At 36.9% G+C, this 21324-nt stretch overlaps 1 protein-coding gene across 1 annotated transcript in view; it reads right to left on the reverse strand.

Annotated features, from left to right (window-relative positions):
* Nucleotides 1-10836, reverse strand: part of LOC149773241 (uncharacterized) — a 38096-nt gene extending 27260 nt beyond the window's left edge. The window contains exon 1 of the mRNA XM_089946562.1: nucleotides 10731-10836. Coding sequence (XP_089802688.1) covers nucleotides 10731-10732 — 2 coding nt within the window. The 5' untranslated portion in view covers nucleotides 10733-10836. The remainder of the gene's footprint in view (nucleotides 1-10730) is intronic.
* Between the last annotated feature and the right edge of the window lie 10488 nt (nucleotides 10837-21324).

Raw genomic sequence — 21324 nt, forward strand, 5'->3', positions numbered from 1 at the left:
AAAAGAACCAGAGAATAAATCAAGAGAATATATATATGTTATCATGCGCACGAACTGATAGTTACAAATTCAGCTTTATCCGCCCCCCCCCCCCCCCAATGTTAACCACAACTGACGAATCCCATGAAAACCTAATTAAGAAAACTAGTGGGGACACGTTTTTGTTTTTTTATATAAAAAAGTAAGTTCTTTTTGTTGTTGTTGTTGTTGTTGTTGTAGGGTTTAACGCCATTTTTCAGCACACGATAGGCTATACTTGGCGGCCAGTATTAATGGTGGAGGAAGAACCCGGGAAAACCCCGGAAAGAACCACCGACCCACGAGAAGCTACTGGCAAGCTTTCTCACATACCCACATTGGCTGAATCCGAAACTCGAACCCACGCAGACAGTGGTGAGATGGCAGTGATCCTTAACGGAGAGCGCTTTAGACCACTCGGCCACTCGGGGCCCCCAGTTCTTTCTGTAATGAAGCAAACTCGACATTATGATGTAGCACCGAACGTATCATGATACACGAAGAACGAGCTTATAAGACTCAGTTTTGTACATCCTACTTTGCGACCGCTCCGGTGGCCTAGTGGTTAGAGAGTCCGCCTTGGATGCGGGAGGTCGCGGGTTCGAACCCCGGCTGAGTCATATCAAAAACATAAAAATGGTACAAACGGCTGCCTCGCTATACGCTCAGCATTACGAGGTTAGTGTTAGGACTGGTCGGCCTAGTGTCAGGATAATGTGACTGGGTGGGACATCATGCTGCATGTCTGCCTTATGATTCCTCAGTGCTAGACATCACTGTAAACCACCACACATCGTAGCGATATGACTGAATAATTGTTAAAGCTACGTTATAAATCCAAATCACACACACACACACACACACACCTGATCTGCGAACCTATCACTTTTCACTACAACAGACACGAAATGATTGTTTACATAAAATTAAAAAGTAAAGTCATTAAGCTGCTTTTAGATACTGTTAAGACGTTTTCTTGTTCATGTAAAACCTAATTAGATCCAAACTGAATCTACACTTTACAGTCACTATCAAAACTTAAATTCAATTTCTACCAATTGACATTATGTCAATTAGCCGGTATATATGTATACTGGATTAGCGGTACTAATTATATGCACAGCTATGGACCAGTCTAGAAATGGGTGACCATAGCAAAGAGAATATTAGTTTTAATGGCCCATAATTAATACTGAAATGTAAAGTTTTTGCGAAAGAAAGTGACAATAACAATATACTTTTGATGTAAATGTTGTATTTGTAAAGACTTGACTTAGGTGCTAACACCTTATTCGTTGGGCACTATATATAAAGCATTTCATGCACATGAAGATGACAAAAATATCGTTGCAGCCGGACATTTCGTTTTCACCACAGGGGCTCGTATCGTTGCTTACAATTGACCTGTCATACATGTACTATATAATAACATCAAGGGAGAATACTTGTCTCCTTGCTCGCGCGACCTATTTAAGAATAAACGCTCATATTTCAAGCTACGCTTTGCGTAGCTTAATGATTTGGTACCGATATTTAGCTCAGGCAGTCGACTGTTTATCCCTATCAAACGTTTGACTTAATATCATACCATTAAGGAATGTCAAATCATTTTTCCATGCTACTGCTCGACATGGCAGTGATCGCGCCCGCTTAATATGTAAGATCCCGCTGAATGGAATACGGTCCTCTCATTGATTAAAATAAAATGATGTCCTGTATTTATTTATAACTGATTTTCAGTTGGCCAATGAGAAGGTAGTATTTCATTCAGCGCGTTGTTCTTGTGTTGGTTTTACTTCTTTCTGTTACTTATTTTAAGACCAATGAGTCCTAACAAGCCAGATAACTTTGAAATTATGACTCTTAATTTTGACCTGAGTAGCACTAACAAGAACAACAATATGTTGCTGTTATGCATATATAATATATTCAATCTTAAATGATACTAATAATTTCAGTTGAATGTTTATTTATAAGAAGTGAATTGATTCAGTTTTTGGATCCTTGGAGAAATGCATCAAGGGTCACTCGCAGATAGTCGTATTGCATCATAGCCATTGCCGAAATGAAGGAAACCATCGGGGTATGTTTGTTGTTGTAGTAGGGTTTAACGCCATTTTTCAGCACAAGAGAGGCTATATATGGCGGCCAGTATTAATGGTGGAAGAAGAACCCGGGAGAATCCTGAAAAGAATCACCGACCTACGAGATGCTACTGGCAAGCTTTCTCACATACCCACATTGGCCGAACTCGAGACTTGAACACACGCAGACAGAGGTGGTATTGCAGTGATCCATAATGGTTAGCGCTTTAGACGACTCGGGGTCCCTGCGTATGTTTGAAAAGTACACTCCCATAGCTACATGTATAAAGGGAAACGCCTTGTGTCTGTTTTTCTTTTTTGTGCGTGGAGGTGCTGTGTATATTTTGTATACATGAAACTATTCTTTTATGTAACTATGAAACTGTTTTTGTCATGTACCTAAGTCGATCCCTTATGCAAAATCTCTTAATGGAGGAAATAAAGATTAATGTGCGAAGAAATAGTCTATACATAAGTATTGTTAATGTCAGCCGTGTTAGAAAGAAACATGTCGATACGACTATTATCTTCGGATGGTAGAGACAATATAATTTCCAAAATATCTTCCCTAGTAACTATATCCAATTGATGTTATTTTTGTATAGAAGTGCCTAGACATCAAGACCAACACTGTACATAATTTCATTACGTTTTACCCAGATATATTTGATACTGGTGAAATGGCCATTTTTTCCTGCTCCGGTTTGGTTGGGGTGTAGTGAAATGTGATTAGGTACGAGTAGGGATCGAGTTTAGGTATAATCGATTTTTATAATCACGTTCTCCCCCCCCCCCCCCCCCCCCCCCGCCGAAGAAAAATATTCCAACACGATCACCTTCTATCCGAGAGTGAGTTGAATCTCTTTCGACGGAAGTCCATCCAGTTTACCCACTGGATTGTTTTATAGTAAAGGTTACATAGACCATATAATCCACCCCCACCCCCCTGCACCCCGACCTCCCCATAATATTTTGGTCTTAGATTTAACATTAGTGTAGTGTATAACGTGAGAAATCCGTTGGCCAAGTGTGTTAATCAACAACATTCGTAACTTCAGAATGGTTGATTATTAGAAATTCACACACAATGAGGTTACCTCCACTTATGTCTAAACTCTGATGATAACCATTCATAACCATTTCTATATTTCTTCAAAGTTACAAATCGGAGATCACGTCTGAGTGGTATGCTATTCTGACGTAACAAAAGTTTCTCTCACACATAATGCAAGAGTCAATTAGGAAAGGAACCCCGAGCATTAGCGCATGTTAAAGCACTTTGTTTCTTTGTATGTGTTGTTGTTGTTAATATTATTGTCTATCTGATTCGATGCGTTGGTGGACTTAACGATGGATATGTTTTCTTAAATTCGAGCCCGAAATTCGAGTCACCCGAAGCGAGCGAGATGAGAATAATTTGTGATTTTAAAGGCGAGCATCTTAGACCACTCGGGTACATGAGCCCATGATTTTCCTGTTCTATTTGCTAAATTGTTATTCAGAATGTTTTTTTTCCTCCCATACCTGGCGGGGAAGCCGTGCAATTCCTATCTTAGGGCTCCTCTCTTCTACTGCAAGAGGTATGTCTGACTGCCCTTTCTGGAAATGCACCAACCCCTACCATCATCCCCCCTCCCCTTCTGTGTTTCGGCGAACAGGACCACTCGGCTTTAATTTACTAGGTCAATTGCCCGTCCTTGGACGGGAATAAAAAAAAATATTTTGGGATCAGCGACTTTAAAAGAAAGTTTAAACATACAAAAACAAATAAAGTTTTAAACGAATTGTGATGCCGCCGCTCGTTTCGAACTCGCGACCTCTTGTTTGGCAGCCTGGATTTCACAGAAAGACAAATGTGGGTGTTTTTATATGACTAGTTTGATTGCCCGTCCTAGGACGGGATTTAAAAAATAAAATAAATAAATAAATAAACAGGTTGAGAGAGTTTAAAAGAAGTTAGAAGATAAATATAAAAAAGCAATTTAAAAAATATATTGCGAATGCCGCTACGAGTTCCAAACTCGTGTCCTCTTGTTTAACAGCTGGAACATATAGAATGGAAAATATGTTTTTTTTTTTTTATGTATAAGATATACGAGGGTTTCTACAATGCCGTGGTGTGTTTTTTTCTTTTCTTCCTTCTTTCAAGTCGGAAAATATGTTCTACCACATTTGATCAAGACATCTGTAATGCAATTTATTATTTCTTTGTATAGCTATTTGCTATTGTTATCCGTTGTGTATATTAGGCTTTCTATCTAAAAGGTACGATGCTGCGTTTTTATTTTTACAGTTAATTTCTTTCTCTCTATATTTGTTTTTCAGTTCAATATCGAATGACTTTTTGCGTATACACTTTGTTTTACAAAAAGTGATATACTGGTAATTTTAAAAATATGTTCTAAATTCTACATCTCCAGTTAGCCAAACAAATATTTTTCCTCAGTCCATATTTTCTTGATCTGACTATATATTTAAGACCTATAGTTTTGATATATCTCATTTTTGTTGGTGGTTCTACTAATTTGGTTATATTATTGTTTTGTTTATCACATTTATTTGTTTCAACGTATACACAAAGAAATATATATTTTTTACACAGACTCCCTTTTATGTAGTTTTTTTATATAATGCTTTTTTCAAATATTTTCTAATTTATAATGTCTAAGATGTTGATTTATTTAGCCATCCCTTCATCATTACTTTATGAGTTTCGCTGCGGAGGTAATGTAACTGCCCTCCCTATATGGACAGGAGTATTTCTTTGTCAAAGGTATCTATGATACTGACCTTTAAATCTACCTAGTTAAACATGCACCATATGTTAATATACATATGTCTGAGCGACCTGCATTCGATCCATTTAATTCAAATTTGCATGTGCCTACATTTGTAAGGTAGTTCGTAGTTTTTCGCAATTGTGTTGAATTTGTAAACTCTTATATCCCCCGCCCCCCCCGCACACACGCATAAGTCACTCCTAAACCTATTACACGTGTTCTTACAAGTTCTGGTTCGAGTCCAGTGTTGTTCCCCCGACAGTTACTTATTAACAGAATTTCATTGTTTTGCATGATTAATTTTAGATTCTATTGCTTTCCCGAAGTCCATAAATTCCTTTTCTAAATGTTTGAAGGTGTAAGCATCGGCTGTAAAAAATTTTATTAGTCACGAACATGCTGTACCATTTTTAGTTCCTTTTTGAGGTTCGGGAGTTAAATTCCCTTTATATTTGTATTGTTATGTATTTTTATTCGGAGGGTTTCTATTGTATTACATATAATATCATCGATAAGGAACAATCCTGTCTTTCGGAACGTTCTATATTAAATTTCATCGTGCATATATAAGAAACTATACCTATGTAACTATACTCTATTCTGTCAAAAGCCTTTTCTTGATATATAAGATCAAGACCCTCTCCTCTCTTTAGTTTCCAAAAAAAAAATCAATCGCTGTTTTTAAGGATAGAACTTTCTTATGAATATAATGTTAATTATAGATCCGACACATGTTTTAATTCTGTCAGAAAGGATCTTACTATGTATTTTATAGTCTGTATTTAAAAACGATATCGATATCCAACTCGTTATGTCTTTTACATCTCCTTTCCCCTTGTACATAAGTGTTTCTACCCCTTCTTTCATCGTGTACGTCATTTCATTATTTAAAGAATATTAACATATCATATCTTAAATATTGGAATTAAGAGATATTGTAAGGTGATATATAAATCTGTCGTTAAACCACCAGAACCAATTGATTTTCCTTTATGGAGTTGCTTGAATGCTGCAATTATTTAATTTGATATTATATGTTTTTCGCTTTGAGACCTAGAGTCCTGTGGAATTTGCGACAATTCTATATGCCCAGCATATTCTTTTATCCCCCCGCCCCGGTGATATATTTGTGTAATGTTTAGTTCTTTTTAAAAGCTGTATATATCTCCCATTATGTGTGTTGGTTTAGTTATGGTAACGTTATATTTTTTAGTTTTTTTCATATGCCTGCTATTTCTTTTTCTTATTTCTTCTATGATTTGCACACTTCTTGCTTTATTATATAAATTGGAGAATTCTCCTGCCCTTATTTTGTGCCAGTTAATTTGTAATCTTATAAAGCTTCGTACTTTCATCACTTTTATTTTATCCTCTACGTTTTGTATTTAAATATTTATTGCATTTTCTTTGCCTTCCCCGTCTTATGTTTTGTTTGACTTGACAATATGTTTTGGTTATTGATTTAATTTTTTTCTTAATTCCCCTCCCCAACTCTTCGATTAGGTTGTAATATTCCCATTTTTAAAAAAGGTTTCTAACAGTACTTTAAGTATGGCTTTGTATTCTTCGTCTTCTACAACTGAGTTGTTTAATTGCCATAGGTTCTGACCCAATCTTGCCCAGCTTCACTTGGTAACATGTCAATCGTAGCTAAATTAACGGTCGAATAATTCAGTTTTCTTGTATTTCTTTGCAGTTTTGACTGCATTATACGAATCTGTATTTCAGGATGCCTGAAACGGCTGCGATTAGTACACGTACTGATGAAAATAAAATTCAAACTTTCGCTTGCTATTATAGTGTAATTTTGTAACAGCTAGCAAAACTGTATATGAATTGGACGGTGACGTCTACATCTGAAACTATAGAAGTCAGCCAAGTCTAAAACTTTCATCAAGATAGTATATATCATTTGGGTTGTGCCCTTGCCACACAACTTTGGAAATAGTTCAGAGAGCTTCTCCATTTACCATCATGGATATAAAATAAAGGTATGCTGTTTATTGATAGAGAATATTTGCTTCTATCGAGTGAATAGTGGATATATTTCATTTATTTAACTTTTTGTGGATGGAATATATCAGTTATTCACTCAATACAAGCCGGTTTTACTTTATGATCCGCTCGAACGTATTGGCTAGCAAACTGTATAATAAATTGAAGTAGAAGCTCTCTTACTGGATAATGTCAGCTGATCACCGTTTATTTTCTGCTGTGTTTTTCTTGATATTTGTATAGAAAATAGTAGTAGTAACAGAGCCTGCTTTTTGGCCGATTGGACGGATGAGGCACAGTTGGGCCCCGCATTCAAGGTGCCCCGCGCGTTAGTAAATTTTAAAAATATATATATTGAGAGAAAGTAACTTTAAATCGATGGAAGAAATATTAAGTTCGATATTGTATAAAACTTGTTTAAAGGTTTATTTCCAAATGCAGTGCTCACAGGAGGCCCCTCGCGTAAATCAAGGGGTCCCGCCAAAATAATCCAAATCCAGCCCCGCGTTTGCTAAGGCCACTGCTTAGTAATAACATAGTTCTCTTTCATAACTCAACGTTGAATACACATAATCTAAAAGAAAAATGAAAAGTAGTTTGCTGGATTCCAACATGGTACATCTGCGAGATACGTGGATATGTTTACCATTAAACTAAGAATACTACGATGTTCATGGTCATAATGTTATCAACGTCTATCGATTACATTAGGACAAAAACCAGTTTAATTTGATTGGTTGGTTGGTTGGTTGGTATATGTACGTGTATTACACAAATTTATGTGGCTCTACATGGCGGCCAGTATTTGTGGTGGAAGAAGAACCCTGGAAGAACCACTGACCCACATGAAGCTACTGGCAAGCTTTCTCGCATGCCCACGTAGGTAGAGTCAACACTCGAACCCATGCAAACAGAGGGAAGTGACAGTGATATAATAAAGGTGAGCGCATTAGACCCCTCTGCCAACCGTGACCCCATTCATAATTTACTCCAGTGAATTATGGAAAAATATTTTAAATGGAAAATCCACTGATTCGCAGACTAGCATATAATAAAAATACGATAATAATCATCTGAAATTCATGTACATAATGATTGCTGTATATAAAGTAAATAATAAAAAATTTAAACAACAATCTCTCCTACAAAATATTTGCAAATTCGAGCTATATCTAAATAACCACGCCTATCTTTAAGATTAAAACTTTATACAGTCCGAATTAAAACCATTACGCTCTTCCGGATTACGGCCAGTTATTCCAGTCCCGTTTAATAAATATACTAAAACAGTCGCCTGATTACGAGAAGTAATCACATAAGCCAATATTTTATGGATGCCGACAGCAGAACCCAGATATTCAGACCGTCCAACGCATGCGATCACTCTACTTCCGTCTCGCTGGTAATCGTAATAGCGAAATACACCGTATATAATACTGTTAGGTGACACATATAAATTATACCTAGCGAGATATATACTAAACCTTTGGGCGACACATCAACCATTCGGCAACCGGTCGCCCAAAGGTTGGTATTTTGTATGAGCGTACATAGTTTTACCTTTCGGCGATAAGTTTTATGTGTATATTTTCCCAGAGTTCGCTAAACATTTCAATACATTGTACTATATACTGTACATTAGAAAGAGTTTGTATTATATCTGCATTTTTAACCATTGAGTTAATGCATAAGCAGCCTAAATATTGAGCTAACAGTCAATAAAATAAAAAAATGTCCAATGGGCATTGCATATTTCTTCATCACACCTTAACAGAAGCTCACCCTATGGATCATTTCGGTTTCTGTGTATATGTCCTTCCATCCATATCCACCATTAAAGCAAAAGAGTGAGAAAATATATGTCGATGTGGTTACTCGGAGAAAATAAGGTAGGAGGTTTGTAACAATTTTTTGTCCAGCTTTTGTTAGTTCATGTCACATTTTCCAATGTTAACTTGATATGAACAAACTGGAAATGACTGTAACTTCAGAAGTTACCACCACAGTAATGTATTGCATTTCTATCAAAGTGTACAACATTTTCTAGGAAATTATTAACGTGTTCAGATCACAAGCAGAAGTTAGTGGTAAGAAATAGAAAGACAAGACAATTTCTAGAATAAGGGAGAAAGCGTTTATAAAATCTTTAAAATCAAATCAAACTACTGATTGCATGAAGCTGATTTACACCTGTGTTTACAAATATTGTTACATGATTGTTTGATATTTCCCCCAGAAGTACATGAGGTGTAATGCTATGCATCTGTCTAGACAGCGTGTCTGCTGACATATTGATTTTTTGCGGCTAAATTGATAGGTATGTTCAACAAAGAAGTGCCTTAGAAACTGAAATCTGCCATACTAAGAGATTAATAACGTTCATCAAAATGAAACAACTGGAAGTTGAACGAGGTACATTGTTCGCACTGTCAGTAGTTTACATATAAAGAGCGGTCAACGGTTAGCCTACTTGCCTTTGAAATTATTTCACAGTAATATGATATTGGCTGAATATCATAAGTAAGGAAAAAGTCCTGTACACGCTAACACATACACACGCGCTACCACCTTTTAAAATTGATTTGAATGAATATATATATATATATATATATATATATATATATATATATATATATATATATATATATATATATATATATATATCAGAGAGAGAGTGAGTGATGTGATCTGATGTGATTTTGATTTTTAACGTAGCTTTAACAATTTTTCAGTCATATCCCTACGATGCCTGCAATGTGGCAGTTTATAGTGATGTCTAGCACTGGGGCATCATGCCGCAGACATGTAGCATGATGCCCCACCCAGTCACATTATCCTGACACCGGGCCGACCAGTCCTAACACTAACCTCTTAATGATGAGCGCCAAGCGAGGCAGCTGTTAGTACCATTTTTGTAAGTCTTTGGTATGACTCGGCCGGGGATCGAACCAACGACCTCCCGCATCCGAGGCGGACGTTCTAACCACTAGGCCACCGGAGCGGTGAGAGAGTGAGAGATACGTTTTCCTCAAAAGATAGAGAGGGGATATTTTCTTGCTCTGAGAATAACGGATATATTTCATCGAGTGGGTGAATACTGAATGAATCTTAACCTGAGTAAGAATGCTTCCAAAAATACAAAAGTTTCTCACCTAAGTTTACAAATATTTTTCAAACAAAATTCAGAACTATGTACCATTTAGCAGTTATGCGAGACACATCACTCAAGAATCATAGGACATTCGCTCCCAATAGCTCCAAATCCAGGGCTACTATGTAAGTTCTAACGTTGATGGCACATTCAATACTCGTAGAACCATCACTGCCCCATGTTTAAATTTTAAAGCATAATGGATCAAGACGAGTTAAAGGACATTTCACATTTACATAAATATTGATATTCTGTGAAACAATATCGTTGTTGAATTTTCTCTAAATCATGTATAAAAATGGGCTAATATGTCAAGCGGGTCACTTTACATATTGTCCATTTCGCCTTGAATCCATTATAATGATACCAAACATGTAGTTACAGAATTCTGCCCAACATTCATTTGTTTGTACAAGTGGGGGCAAGGTACGAATTCACCTTTTTGCTATGAACATAATGCTTACGGACAACTATAGCAGCATTTGAGTGTGAAACTTGCTCTAAGATGTATCATGCGCTCTTAGTATTTCTGCAGTAAAGCTTGAAATTGTTGTCAACGTAAAGAAACTTTGCCGCCATGTTTCAGAGTATGTTCATATCGAAAAATCGATTTCCAGCATGAAAAGAAAAACGTGTAGATTGAGATTATCATAATATTCCAAACTATTAAGCATGCAGATTATCAGAATATTTGGTACTTACATTGTATCCAGTGTCAAGCCAATAGGACACAAATAACGCACCAACCACTCAATCTGGAAAATAATTGTTGCAGTGCACAAGGAAACCAACACGTAGCTAGAACAGACGCGCCGTCGACGAATGAAGCTAATTAATACATTGAGCGACATCTGTTGGTTTCATGTATAAAAGAAGTAGAGAAACGTACTTTATTTATAAACAATGGAGAGTGCGGGATATATTTGAACCACCATTCTTCTTCACTATTTTTCAGCCCAAATTTATTATATGGGATCATTTTCTTTTCTATAAAAGTAATATGGTGTTTTTACCAAGTGCATATTGAAGCAAGAAATCACAGAAATGAGATAAAAAGTGTGTTTGTGTCCATCTACGTGCTTTTGCTGCCATATATTTGCATATTTTTGTGTTGTATTTGCATACCAGAAACCAAAATGCTATGTGAAGAAATATTATAAAGAGATCGTCTTCACTCCACCCCCTAAAATGAAAATAAAATGCGCGAGAGCAAAGGAGTAGAGGCCCAAATTAAAATCCAAATTAAGACGGAAAGAATGGAAACCTTACACTAGGAATCTAATACATTACGTTTCTTCCAAATTTAAACAACAATCCCATTCATATTCTTTTTTAAATTAATCTTTGTTTAAAAATATCCACACTAATTACAACGACCGGAATGAATGAGTGGAGTTCACGTGCTTAAATACCTTTGATTTTCGAAGTTTTGTTGGGGGTTGGGGGTGGGGTTCACCTCAATGGCCCGGTAACATCTTCAAAATTGGTGTATTAATCTGCCCACAAATAATAATAAAAAAAACAATAAATATTCATCATATGGTGCCATTAAATGAAATGTTTTAAAATATCTACTTTCATTCCAGTTAAGACATATCATCATTATTGTAAGATAGAATTGTATCGCCATACCAATAATCATCAACATGGTTGCCTCGATTGTTTTAATCGTAATCATCGTGATCGTCGTTTTTACCGTCGCCATCATCATCATCATCTTGTATTTTATAATCTATTTTCTTTATGAAGTTATGTTTTAACACCCGTCTATTTTTGTAAAGAAATATCAGTAACCTATTTGCTTCGATTTATTACCACTCCTTTTATAAACAGCGTTCGCATTAATTGGAATAGGACAATTTTTGAAGGGTCGTCTCAAAGGTAAACTAATCTAATTTCCAGAGAAAAATTGAGACGAGTTCGTGACTTAAACAGGCTAGATCATGTGCAAGTCGTGTGTGTGTGTGTGTGTGTGTGTGTGTTTGATTTGGATTTTTAACGTAGCTTTAACAATTTTTCAGTCATATCGCTACGATGTCTGCGGTGTGGCAGTTTATAGTGATGTCTAGCACTGGGGCATCATGCCGCAGACATGTAGCATGATGTCCCACCCAGTCACATTATCCTGACACCAGGCCGATCAGTCCTAACACTAGCTTCTTAATGATGAGCCCAAGCGAGGCAGCTGTAAGTACCATTTTTGTAAGTCTTTGGTATGACTCGGCCGGGGATCGACCCCACGACCTCCCGCATCCGAGGCGGACGCTCTAACCACTAGGCCACAGGAGCGGTTGTGCAAGTCTTCTAGTATCATTCTATATCTGACCATGAATTTGAATCAGTATATAAACTGCGAAAGCTAAATGATCGCATCGTTGCGAAAATCCCTTTAAACATCTTTAAGAATATAGAAAAATCAGGCCACGTAACCTTATCTTAAATCTTGATACCTTTTCTCATTTTTTATTTTTGGTAGCCGTCTGTCATTGCTTCTTTTATTCCGCGGATCAAATTGTACATGTCCAAATTGTTTTTATTTTTTTTTAAACAAATTATCGACCCTTCAATAAACACACATACGCGTACACAAGCTCATATATACACGCACTCACACAAGCACGAGTACACACGCTCGAACACGCACACACACACACACACGCAGGCACTCATTTACTTGCGCATATTCTCACTCGCTCCCACTCTCATTCTATCTGGCACACAAACACACACTCGCACTCGCTCGCACACGCACACACTTACAGACATGATAACGTAAGTATTATTATGTGACAGGTCACAAAACAGCATTAAAGTGAGAGAATAACATTATCTCGTGTTTGGAAACGGTAACACATTTTGTATCCATGAATATAAATTATAATTCTTATCAGGATTAAATAGTTATGGTTTAAACAAATTAACTTTAAAACATTTGTGTCTCCTTAATACTGCGTCGCCATATTGCGTACCAAACAGGTGTGACAGCGAAAAGATCTTATGATAACAAACTCGTCGTATACTGATTAAATCTAATCTTCATCTCTCTCTCTCTCTCTCTCTCTCTCTCTCTCTCTCTCTCTCTCCAACCTCTTTATCCGTTTCTCTCCCTCTTCATGTCTCCCCTCTGTCTCCCTCCCTTATCCCTTCTATCTCTTTCTCTACCTAATGAAAATTGGTAATGGTACGAAAAGATTAGTCTTTCGATAACTGTATGCATGAACTTTAAAGGATATTTAATCTAAACTATATAATGTGCGGCGTACTTCATTTTCGGCTCATTTGTAACATGTTAGATGTACGTGTTGAAGAAATGAATTCAAAACAAGGGACGACAAAACATTACCTTATATGGTATAAAGTACATGTTTAACTGCAGTACTGGTTACTTTTCTTCAATAAGTCTGGAAAGGTCGTTTGTGCATAATATCATAGCTTTGATAATTGTACACGTTGGACAGGCCAGAAGTATGCCTCAATAAATACGACAGGATCCAAACCACGGAAAAGTACAGTCTTGAACAACATTGATATTCGTCCGATTATTTTGTATTCCTAACACGTTTGGATTGATTTTGACAATTCATAGTTCAAACACCGGCAGCCTAGTTACCTCAAAACAATATTAATGTGTACGATAAGATAAAATGTTTTAAAATTATGCCTGTAGATATAACCATACTTGATCGGTCTCTTTCTCTGAAAAGAAGAGTCGTACTTATCACTCCCCCCCCCCGAGTGTGTCATTCACCACCTCTTTCTCCAATCTTTTTTTTCTTCTTTTGTTTTTACTTCCTTTCTTCATCTTTATCCGAAGGTTGAATATTTATGTAAAATGTCGACAATTTAGCCGCCATATAAAATTTTAGAGTATGAAATATTTTACTGAGATATACTTTCGAAATGTTGAATAAGTTGTATTACATCATCGAAGCTATTTAGAAAATTACTCTGGTTATTTCTTATGGCGCATGATAAGCTATACATGGCGGCCAGTATAAATGATGAAAGAAGAACCACTGAACCACGAAAGCTATTCAAGCTTTCTGCCATTCCCGCATTAGCCGAGTCAGAGACTCGAACACTCGAGGACAGCGGTCAGATAGCAGTGATCGGCCAAGCGAGCCCTTTAGACCACTCGGTTACCCGGTTCCCCATATATAGGTTACATCAGTCGAGACTTAAAAACATATATTTGTCAGTAGTTAATCTGCATGTACAAAGTTGCCGAATTACAATAAGGCAAAGTATTATGCCTTAAAGACAAAGTTTAGTGTTTGAATGTGTATATATATATATATATATATATATATATATATATAGAGAGAGAGAGAGAGAGAGAGAGAGAGAGAGAGGGGGGGGGAGATTTTCCATAGCATATGCCCTTCTTAAATTGCACACAATCTTATTCAAGTTATAGTGCAATGCATAAACCGACAGAGGCGGAAGAACACATTTTTTGGTTGATTACCAATTAAAATGACCATAAAATATACCAAAATAAAAATCTTCATAGACAACAACAGATCTTAAAGGAATCCCTTTAAACGAAATAAAACCAATGTGTCAAGCCATCTGTGGCATTCCAAGTTTCATGACTACCTCCTCAAGACATCATTTCTTTGGGAAAATGTTTAATTATGCAAAGCGATTCTAATTCAGATTAGGATAACAATTTTAAAACCAAGTATTTATAGTTTTCTTAATTTAATGCAGGCTGAAAGGAGACAATTATGAACTGAGGAAGTGAACGAAAAGCATTGGAAAGATAAGTATGGATAGGATCTAAATATAATTAGTATATTTGGAAAGAGCTATAAAAAACAAAATTTTATTATGAAAAATCAGACTCTGGCTACAGGCATACGAGTCAAGAACAAAAGTTATGTTATATACGAAGTCATCAAAGGTGCAACACGTGTCAGAGAGAGAGAGAGAGAGAGAGAGAGAGAGAGAGAGAGAGAGAAGAGAGGGATAACAAACTGAGAGTCTCATCATTACAAATCTATTGAATATCGAAGAACAGTGAACTTTACCTTTTCAATGTTCTGCGTGATTTCTGATAACACATGTATACAATATAAAACGGACGGGAAAGAGAGTCGAGTAATGGTCACTAACACACCTATTTGCTATCCAGCACGCAAACCTGATGGTGGGGGAAAAGGCAGTTACGTGATGGTTACCAACACACGTTACTTTTATGGAAAAATGTACTGATAATGGTATAAAGGTAATAATAAAAATTATGTTAAAAAACTAATAAGGATATAATAGAGTTTGGTTCGTTTGCTGCTGCAAGTTATCTATCAAGGCATGACTTTTTAAAACCCGAATATGTTAAAAATGTTAGTCGTGATACATGGGTTGATTGGGTGTATAAAATAAACCGGGGTTTTAATCGAATATCCAAACAAGACAGTGTTCATTACATGTTTTTGAGCGGAGTAACATTGTATGATGAGATGCAACAGAAACAAAAAGAACAGGAAGAGCGAAAACAACAACAACAAAGATAAAAAGAACAAAGACAAAAAGAACAAGGAAAGCAAAAACAAATACAACAACCACAAGTACAACTTTCCTCACCGCAACAATCTCCTTCATCACAGAAGTAAAAAATTCCTCGACCAGAGTAACAACCTCCTCGACCACAGTCTCCAAAAGAAGAATTTCACGATGCACCAGGTGCTACTGGTAGTGGTTTGGGAAATAATTTTGTTTGTCCTGATAATATCCTCAATGATGCAGAACGGTTAGAGGTTCTCATAGGAGGGAAACGTGCCGGAAATAACACCGGAAAAAAGCGGCTGATATTTGTCAGCGATTATTTCAAGGTGGTTTCATGGATATCGGCGTTTACCGAGAACTTATCGATGAACTCGTTGATGATTACAGTGACTCTTGTCACCATGATTAGATAAATGGTAAGTAAAATAAGATGATCGTACACGATAATCATTATGGACCTGTACCGGTCAGAGCAATAAACTCACGATTACCAACCTACACAGCGATTTACGGAGATGGACTTGGTGATGTTGTTCAGGGATTATTTGCAAGGTTAGCTCCAAAAGTAGCGCCTGTTGCAAAACAATTATCGATGGAGGCTATTGATGTCGTTCGTGAAAAAGCTCCTGGTGCAATTGTCGATGTTGCTGGTAAGGCGTTCTCGGCAATCAAAGAAAGAATAGCACGATTAATGCGACAAAAATCACAGCCACCAGTAAAACTACCAAGTACTGAAATTATGCCCGCTGATGTCAGTAAAATAAAAAATTAAGCTGCAAATCAAAAACTGGCAGCGCTAGCAGATCAAGGACTCGGTGAATCGGGAAAGAATATTTCAAGTTTAATATCAGGAGGGGGTGTTTCCAGAAGCGGATTTTCCAAACGCGGCATTCCACGTGTTAGACTAAAGCATATATAATAAGATGTTCAAGCGCATATCTGACACAGCATTTGATATCGAAGCACCAGTTATTAAAGATGACTCTGTACGTGATTATCAATTTTATTCTTATGAAGCACGATCACCTGATCAACGTGGAAGAATTGAACTACAAGTCCATGGTACAAGAAGATTTTTCCCACCTGCTGAAGCTTTTATTGAGGTAGAAGGTGAATTTACGAAAGCAGATGGTAATCCACACGCAGATGGGGTGCAAATTGGTTTTGTTAACAACGGTGTCATGGCATTGTTTAGTAGTGCCACTTATATGATTGATGGAAAAAATATTGAGACAATTCAGAAAGATGTCGATGTTGCTACAACAATAATAGGATTAGCAAGATATTCTAATGATTATACAAGGTAAGCAGGTCCCACGATGATGTTTGTAAAAGATAATTCTGATCACCCCGACGATAATCAGTATGAAAAAAGACGACCAAAAACATACTGACGCCAACACCGATGCAGTTATGGAGCCGGTAATTTTTAAAACTAACCCAAGTTTCAGCTTAGGATTTGTAACTCGCCGATCAATGTCAGTAGGGAATCGTAGCAAATTTTCATGCGCTGTTCACTATCACATATCTTCGGATTGTATAGAAATGTTAGAAAAGTTATCTTTGGAGCCAGACTAGCGGTTGAAATTGTTAGAAAGGTTACCGACGACGAAACTCTCTGGCACGCTGAAGGAGTTGATGATGATGCAACTATGCAACTAAAGCACTTCATGGTAAAGTAAAACTAACAAAACTGTCGTTGTGGATGCCGGTGATGACTCCAACGATCGCAGAAGAACAAAAATTGCTTTCTTTCATGGACGCAGGTGGTAAGTCCATGTTGTCATGTTTGACAACAACCACGGATAGTCTTCAATCCGATCTTAACGGTAATTTTACATTTCACATAACATCACAACAACATGCTTCTGCACCGCGACATATTTTTATTGATTTCAGCTCACTAATCAGTTTAACTCACAACTTCGTTCTCGTATGATATTTGATAAATTAGGTGTTACCGAGGTTTCTTTACGGATAAACGGACAACAAGAACCAACAGAAAACATACTACTTGATTATGAAGAAAATCGTATAGCACGTGTGTACCATCGATTAATGACGTATATGGGACGTGAACAAAATGTAGATACTGGTTTACAGATTTTACAGCTTCATTTTAAAACTCTGTATCCGATCAACTATTTTTCTCTGGAGCATCTTGATTTATCCAATCTGTTGTTGATATACATTTTAAAGCCATAACGAAAGCAGGTGGTGGTGTTGATTATAGAGCAATCGCGGTCATACTCAGCGATATAGCAATGTTACTTGAAGGTGGTAGTGGTCGAATGAGAGTTGTTGACGCACCAGTAGAAAATCTTTAATCGTGTTATTTAGAAACACGAGTATTACCATAAAAATGTCATACGGACACGTTAATGTTACCCTAACCCCGGGTCAGGTGACAAAATTACAATCAAAACTTGCAGGTAAATGCGGAACAAAAATAACGTTAAAACAGAATCAGATTTCTAGTGGCGGTCCAAATAAATTATTATTAAACAAGAATCAAATAAAAGACTTCAATAAAGGCCTAGAATCAAAAACTAGAGTTCAACTTCATCTTTCTCCGAGTGCCATTAAAGATATGATTAAAACAGGTGGTATATTTCCACTTATAGCGGCTATACCAGCGTTAAGAGCTGCTGCCGCTCCAGCTGTAGCAAAAGCAGCCTCGTTAGGTGCTGTTGCAACCGCTGCTGGAATGGCATTAAAGAAAGCAACAGGAAAAGGACTAAAAAAAGAGGGACCGGATTAAGATTGCCGGGATCTTATCTAGGAAGAGGTCTCAGGCTTCCAGGGACCTATCTACGTTGAACTCCCAATAGGTTTTTATACCGATGTCAAATTTTGATTTATTTATGCTGCTAAACAGCTAAAAAATAAAAGCCTATTCAGGTGTTTTCATGCGAGGTCAATTACCGGAACGACCAAACAATATTTAAATTGGTATTATTAATCTCGATTCGAATTCAGAACCCGTTACTCATTGGGTATCATACGCAATTGATCCACGTGGAATCGTTTATTTCGATTCGTACGGGTTAGCTCAACCGCGTGAGTTTATCAAGTATGTCACACCGTTGGGTATAAAAGTTTTGTATTCAACGCTACCAACACAAACAATGACAGATCCGCCAATATGCGGCCGTGAAGTAATTAATGTGCTTAACGCTATATCAAGATCTTCCGCGGAACCTCATAAAGTCGTGCATGATTATACAAGTAACCGTTTCGTTAAACGCAAAGCGTTTTAAACTGATCTTAGATCCAATAATGATTGATATTTACGGAAGAAGAGCTTCTTCTAGCAGCGTTAAGAAAAAACAAAGATGATATTGATCTGTCGAAGTACGCGACTAAAGATGAACTCGCTGATATTATGAATCTTGCTGGAGTTGACCGAGATGAAGTTGTTGTTTTTCAGGATAAATACGGTGTTTTAAAAACGAGTAACATCAAATGGAATGATATAGTTCGACGAGTACTCGATGCGGTCACGGATAACATCCCTGTTTACTGACGTTGGTAGGATCAGGGATTCAAGCATGTCGTTTGCAACAATCAGTGATGAAATTGCAAGAAGCGTTGCTAACTGGTTGAGAAACACTGGCGACAAAATGACGGGAGAACTCAGCATGAACGGAAATAAGATAGTAGTTTTGAGAGATCCAATATCCGACGAAGATGCCGTGACAAAAAAGTACGTTGACGTTAACTACAACACCGTAGATAGTAAACTGTCCACGTTGCGGGCCGAGTATGACGTTCACGTAAGCGCGTTTACAAACCTCCGTAGAAATTTTAGTAAACTTAATGAAATCGCAGATGAATTCTTTGGTGATCAATTCACCGTTGACGCAAACCTCTCTGATATAAAAAAACGTTGGACACGATTAAAAAAAAAACAAAGAAGACATCGTCATCGTAAGTGGGATTCATGAGATCGTTAACAAAATTAGTTTGATTAAAATTCCACCTGGAGTAACTCCCGGGCATATTACGAACATCGTATACACCGTATCATCTGGATTCGCAACATGGTCAAAGCAAAATAATACTATCAAATATACCGCAACAGTCACTGGTGCGTACAGGCTGTCTGTGTTCAGTGCAGCAAAATTTGAAATATTTACAACGTATCCATGGCGTCATTCAACTGATAAGTTTTCTGGACTTGTGTCTATCATATTAAATAGAGGAACCGACGAAACATTTGTTCTGGAAGCAGCTGATAAGAAATTAACCGCACCATCTTACTGGTGGTGTCTAGAATTTGTAGCTGAAACACCTCAATTGGTCACTGTATAAAATATAATGAGTACTCCAATCGACGTTCAAAAATTCAGATACAATCAAGCGCGTGAATGGCAAAGGAAATTAAAAGATGCCGTCGAACAATACACGGTAAAAATAAAAAAATATCGAAGACGATTAGTTATCGTTGACGTAATCGTTTATTCAGCATCCACTGTTATTGCTGGAACCGGCGTATTATTATCAACAATGACAATGATGGCACCAGTAGCCGTGACAATATGTATTTCAGTCACAACAACTATTGCTCGTGTTTTCAATATTATTGCACAAAAAAAATGTACTTGCACGAATGAAAAATTATCCGATTACATGATAAAGTTACATACAGCGACAACAGCATACTCCAACTTATCTTCGTTGTTATCATCAAGTCTCAGTGATGGAATAATTTCTGATTTTGAGTTTTCAGAGATGATTAAAATATATCACGATGACACTGGTATTAAAGGTACGAGTATAATCAATAATGACGTCAGTAGAATTACTCCAACAGATCGTGACGAACACAACTCCACCAAAAACCATGATGATCTCAGTAAGTGCGACTAATCCTGAATTTAACATCAATTTTCCAACTGCGATTCCAGTATAAGAAATCACACTAGCACAATTACGAGTATACTATAGTTGGCCAAACATCAGTTCGAAATCATTTGGTGGATTACATGCAAATAATTCACTTGTGTCTTGTCTGCTAATAAGAACAAACGGGATGAAACCCCTGACTGGCAGGTTGTTGGAATACCCACTGGTAGTTATGAGATTGAACAAACCAATGATGAATTTCAGCGCAGAATCAAATCAATAACTGGAAAAGACTAAAAATTCCAATTAATGTTCATGAACCAACCTTATCTGCCACGATTAAAATACACTCGCCTGAACATGTCGTTGATATTTATCAATCATCGATAAGAAGCGTACTAGGTTGGCCTGAAATCCCGCCGGAGTATTATTGGCCACAAGAACCGAAGTTAAATGAATTTCTCACGGACGAAATGAAATTTATAACAGATCCAGAATATCGAAGGCTTGTTTCATGGAACAGGGCGGGATATTTTGCTTATGTTGATTCTGATGGAAAAAGATATCCCGGGGTGTCGTTTTCCTTAACTGATGTTGATAGAAAAACTTTAACTGACATTGTCTATGAAAGAGATTTCAGAGAAATAGCTAACAGAATTAAAACTGAATACACAAGTACATTAACGACATTAGCACGTTTATTTAAAAAATTATATACTGGAGTATCCCAATATCGATCTAAAACATCAGATCATTGCAACAATACAACATCTAAATCAGATTATTTCAGACCTTAAATATGCTAATCAGGATACCGCTGAGGTAATAAATGCCAGTACTTATGATATCGAAAAAGAAATAACCATCAGGCAAGTATACATCAATAATTATAAAATAGCTGAAGCAGATTTATTAAATTTTATACTACCAGGATTTGAAA

This window comes from Sinohyriopsis cumingii, unplaced genomic scaffold (genome assembly GCF_028554795.1).
Source record: "Sinohyriopsis cumingii isolate HCF-2022 unplaced genomic scaffold, ASM2855479v2 utg000781l, whole genome shotgun sequence".
NCBI classification, from domain to species: Eukaryota; Metazoa; Mollusca; class Bivalvia; order Unionida; family Unionidae; genus Sinohyriopsis; species Sinohyriopsis cumingii.